The sequence below is a fragment of the Penaeus vannamei genome, chromosome 23, assembly GCF_042767895.1.
Source record: "Penaeus vannamei isolate JL-2024 chromosome 23, ASM4276789v1, whole genome shotgun sequence".
In the NCBI taxonomy this organism is placed as follows: domain Eukaryota; kingdom Metazoa; phylum Arthropoda; class Malacostraca; order Decapoda; family Penaeidae; genus Penaeus; species Penaeus vannamei.
The window spans coordinates 12,692,296-12,697,295 of NC_091571.1; the positions used below are offsets into that span (position 1 = coordinate 12,692,296).

At 35.1% G+C, this 5,000-nt stretch overlaps 1 protein-coding gene across 1 annotated transcript in view; it reads left to right on the top strand.

Moving 5' to 3' along the window:
• Nucleotides 1-4,070, top strand: part of LOC113823540 (glutathione S-transferase theta-1) — a 5,605-nt gene extending 1,535 nt beyond the window's left edge. The window contains exons 2-4 of the mRNA XM_027376208.2: nucleotides 1,990-2,077; nucleotides 3,110-3,260; nucleotides 3,642-4,070. Of these exons, the coding sequence (XP_027232009.1) occupies nucleotides 1,990-2,077; nucleotides 3,110-3,260; nucleotides 3,642-3,950 (548 nt within the window). The 3' untranslated portion in view covers nucleotides 3,951-4,070. The remainder of the gene's footprint in view (nucleotides 1-1,989; nucleotides 2,078-3,109; nucleotides 3,261-3,641) is intronic.
• Nucleotides 4,071-5,000: the final 930 nt, after the last annotated feature.

A 5,000-nucleotide genomic window follows, 5' to 3' on the forward strand; every position in this document is an offset into this window, starting at 1 on the left:
TGCCATGCAGGAGTGGCATTACCAACTCTGTCCAACGCTCTCTCCTGCCGTGAATATTTAGAGATTGGCCAGGGTTTGGGAGTGACAGCCTCCCAATGGGGAGGTTGCTGGGGGCAAAGCCCTCTGCATTAGATAATATAGTGAGTGAGTGTATGTATACCATATTCATTTTACCCTTTAATTTCCCTGGTGCCTTTCATACCCTCCCCCACCTATCGGGGACAAGAATGTGATTGGGGATTTCTATATATTTGGAAACTAGACAGTGAGAGGAGTCCAATGATACCGAAATCGTCACAATCCATTTGGCAGACATATTCCAGAAAATTACCCTTTTATTGTGTAATTCAAACACTGGAAGATCCCAGCAGTGCCTTATTACACAGAGGGGTCAGAAATATAAGCCATAGATATATAAGAATTCAAAAGATACACTAGTATATTAACCAATTGTATAAGTGAAGAATAAAGCAATGCTCAGATAAAGATAAAGATTTAAAAAAAAAAAAAAAAAAAGTCCAGCACAAGCTTTTTGTTTTGTTCAGATGAGATATAGTGAATATAGCTAGAAGATTGGCAGAGCTTCCTGGTAATTTATTGTCAAATACGGAACCAATCCAGACTCATATCAGAGTAATCATGGCTGGCTTCTGTTAGCCTTTGCTAGAATGCCTATGAGGTGAAGACAATGTTTCCTGGGGGGTAGTGGGGTACAGAGCCCCCTATCAATCTTCACCTTGGGTAGTGCCCAAAGGACATGCATAGTCATGATAGCTTAGATTGATAAATATTGTGACATGTAGGGATTTAGTCTCTGGCGAGTGCTTCCATATTGAAAAGAATTACCAACTAAAAACTTTCCGAACCCAGGGACTTGAATCCCAGACCTCGCCCCCCCCTCCCCCTCCCCCCTCCCTCCTCCCTCCATCATTGTATTTTCCAGTTGGGGGCTCCACCTTTGACCTCCATCTAATTGCCATAGACTCACTCTCTGTTGCATTCATTGAAACCTTAACATCTTAACAAGGTCAAAGATAAAGGAATAGTTTGTTAAAATGAAGATGATAGACGGAACATTTTTCTGTAGAAACAATAAAAAGAATGATAAATAAAAAAAAAATAAAACTATCTGAAACTTGGTCCATATATTACTTCCACTGAAAAAGCATGGGGGCACTCATAGGAATCCACAAACATTACTATACCCCCTCTTGGTCACTGTATTTCCTCAGCCAGAGGCTCAACCCCCATACATCCTCTCAATCACCATAGAATTACTCTCCACGTGGCCATCCCAATCCCATGCTCGTTGTCGTCATTGGGAGGGCTTAGGAGACGGAGACCAAGTCCTAATGTGCTAATGTGTGGCAGTAAGAGCGGAAACTCACTACACTTTTTGTCACAATACTTTATCCTAATGCTGTATGACTTATTTTTACCTGGGGGCTTTACCTCCCCTCAGCCTCACCTTATTGCTATGCTTTGTATATGATGCTTATGACCTTAATGTTGACATGGCAGAAGATTTTCAATAAATAACCACAACCTATTTTCTTCATTTCTGACATTATTCTTTGCCTGCACAGATTGTTTCATACACCAGTGATTGTATTTTTTATTATTATTATTATAATGCCCTTAGATTTTCCCCATCTCACTGCAGTCATTATGTGGATATACTCCTTTTTTGAGTGAATAAATATCAATGCTTATGAAAAACAACTGTTTGCTTGTTGGATGTTAATCAGGTACGACCACTAAAAACCCTGTTGATATAATTCTTGTCCAGCTGATTTTAGGATAAGATGGGTGCTCTTTTAAGGAGAACTCCAGCACTATTTTCATTTTAACTATATTTGAATTATGCATTTGCCAAGAATAATGCTTATCAGTGTCATTGATATATACCATGTTTCTCCCTGTTACTGTTTTGTCTTTGGTTTTTATTACTATTTTACATTTCTGAGATGCATTGTTTTTCCTTTGTAGGGGAACACTTGAGAAAAGACTTTGTTGCTGTCAACCCTTTCAAGAAAATCCCAGCAGTAAAGCATGGAAATACTCTCATTTTAGAAAGGTACTCATTGTGTAAATGTAATTAATAAACTAAAATACTTATTTCTCATTGTTTTTCATTCTTTTCATCTCTAAGTAATCAACAACTTCTTTGTGTATGATGTAAATTAAACATTCCACACTTGTCAACTCAAATTGTCAGCTAAAATTTCAGCTCCAGGAACAAAGTACACTAACAAGCTCTAGATTTATTCATCTTTCTTCTAGACCCTTAACTTTTTATAGATGCACACACACAAAAAAATGTATTTGTGGTTTTCTTTAGCGATTTACCAGTGAAATAGACCACTTTAAAGAGTGTTTTCATGGAAGAAGAAATCCAACCCTTCTTATCCCATCAAGTGTTTTTATTTTGTCTTCATAAAAATAGAGTAGAGCCTATGGAAAAAAAAATACTCTTGGTAGGCCAACTAGAAAAACTGTTCTAAGTTTAGGAAAGGAAAAACTGGCAGCTCACACCAGGCTTTAGAGTCATCCTATTTGTCAAAGTCACTTTTGAGAAAAAATAATAATGCAGTATTGAAGTCAGCAAATTTCAAATTTTATACAAGTTTTGAAAACCCAAGTGTATGTAAGCACAAGTACTAAGAGTTATTAGAATATAAAAGCGAGTAGGCAAATCAGAGGGCTCCAGAGCCCAGGGTGAGTTGTCAGCTTTTTGTATCCTGAAATTTGGCAGACTTTAGTTGTAAAAACACGTTGCATTTGAGACTGTAATTTCAAGTATTTTCGCTTCAGTTGTTTATACCATTTTGACAAACATAACTCATTGTCCCATTTTTCATTTCCAATCTTTAAGTGCAAGGTCTAAGCATTCAAGCAAAATTGTAAATTTCCTGTAAAAATCTATTATCCTTATTTTTGTATCCTAGATTTTTTTTACGTACTTTACCTTAACTTGCCTTTAAGTATATCTATTTGATAATCTACTATTCATTTTATTTGGTCTTTGTAAGTACAGATTTTAATTTGTTTTACCACATGATCACATTACACATATTTGCAATTAGTAATTTTCTACGACTTGTTTCAGCTGTGCAGCCTTGAGGTTTATTGCAAGCAAATATGACGCAACTGGGAAATGGTACCCTCAAGATCTTGAAGTCCGTTGCAAGGTTGACGAATACTTAGACTGGCAGCATCTCAACACCAGAGCGCATGGCATGGGATTCTTCAGAAACAAGGTACTAACAGGACTCTCTTTTTATTTGAAAGGATTACCATTATGTTTACATCCAGACCCTTGAATTGCCAGATTCCCACAGTTCATTCTAAATATGTTATTCGTTGGGGAACTTGATTTTGACACAATTGTTTATAGCACTTTATTAGGGAATTAATTTTTAGAATCTCGTTAAAAAAAATCATGAGAGAGAACAGAAAGAAAAGCAAATGCAAAATGCTGAAGTTCATGGCTTTATGTGAGCAAATGAAGTATTTGTACCAGGTACTGTTTTCTTTTCAATATGCATCTGCAAAAATATTATTTTGTTTTGCATTTGATATTTTAACTGTAATTTAGTTATTGTTATATATCCCAAAACCCAAAACCTATCTTCTCGCAGATTCTGTTGCCAGCACTGAAGAAGAGTGAACCAGACATGAAAGTGGTCAACGAACACAAAAAGGAATTAGGCCGAATTGAGAGAGATTTCAAGAATTACTTCCTAGGATCAAAGCCATTCATTGCAAGCGACCACATCACCATTGCAGACTTGCTTGCTGCCTGTGAATTTGAGCAGCCTATTGCTGGCGGTTACAGTATGTCGCAGCCTATCCAAGATTTTATTGAAAGAGTAAAGAGTCATATTGGGCCAGATTATGACGAACTCCATTCTACCATGAGAGATTTTGCTGTAAAGGCTTCTAGGTAACAAAGTAATGCATTTGTATTTCATTGATATTTTTGTCTGGGTCTATAGAGTTTAGATGCTATTACTGTAGCATATTATTTCTGTATGTAAATCTAATTGAGATTAAATTTGTATGATAAACTTTGTAATATGTTTACAGAGATATCCTTCATTGTAATGAAAAAAAAAAGTCTTCTTTTTTTTTTTTTTTTTTTTAATAGTGGGAAATTATGAGGATCATATTTTCCCAATGGTGTATAATGGTAATAGAAGATATAATGAGCCTGTTAGTGTCTGAAAAATGAAATGGGAGAGAGATTCAACTCATTTATCTCTTGATGCCATTAAAATATTTATTATAGTACTACATAAAATGCTCTTTGAATAGTTATAGAATTGAAAAAGAAAATTCTTATTGCATTCAATCTGAATAAGATGATTACAATAAAGTATGGAAGGATCGCAAATTATAATCAGGGGTTAACTTGGTTAACCACTGATTATGATAAAACCAGTGATTGTGATTACCATCTTGAAACTGTGGGAGGTGGCTTTACTGGAAGAGTTTAAATGCCACTGAGGCCTCAGGCTACAGTTGAAATCAAATAAGGATGTACAGTATAAGGATATTACAAACATATATATTATATTAGGGTAAATGTTGTATTGCATTAAAGTTACTATTGCGATATAGACGATACATCATGAAAGTCTTGTCCCACTGATAAGACATATATTGTCAATACTATATTTTGTAAAAGCTAAAAAAGAAAAAAGAATGCATTGATTTTCTTGTTGAGCGCGCATTTAAAACCTATTTGGTGGACAAAGTTTGTTTTTATGAACTATCAATATTGCTTTTTAATATTTAAAGATGGTCAGGCACTGTGAAATAAGAAAGCACTAAATATACAGAAAATTTGATGGATAAAACAGAAAGACTTGGTTAAAGTAACTAGATTTACCCTAATAAATAAGAGAGAAATAAAAAGACAAGGTAGAAATTAACATGGCCGAATTGCATCTTCATCAGGGACAGAATTTTTAAAGATAATTGAATAGATCGTTTAT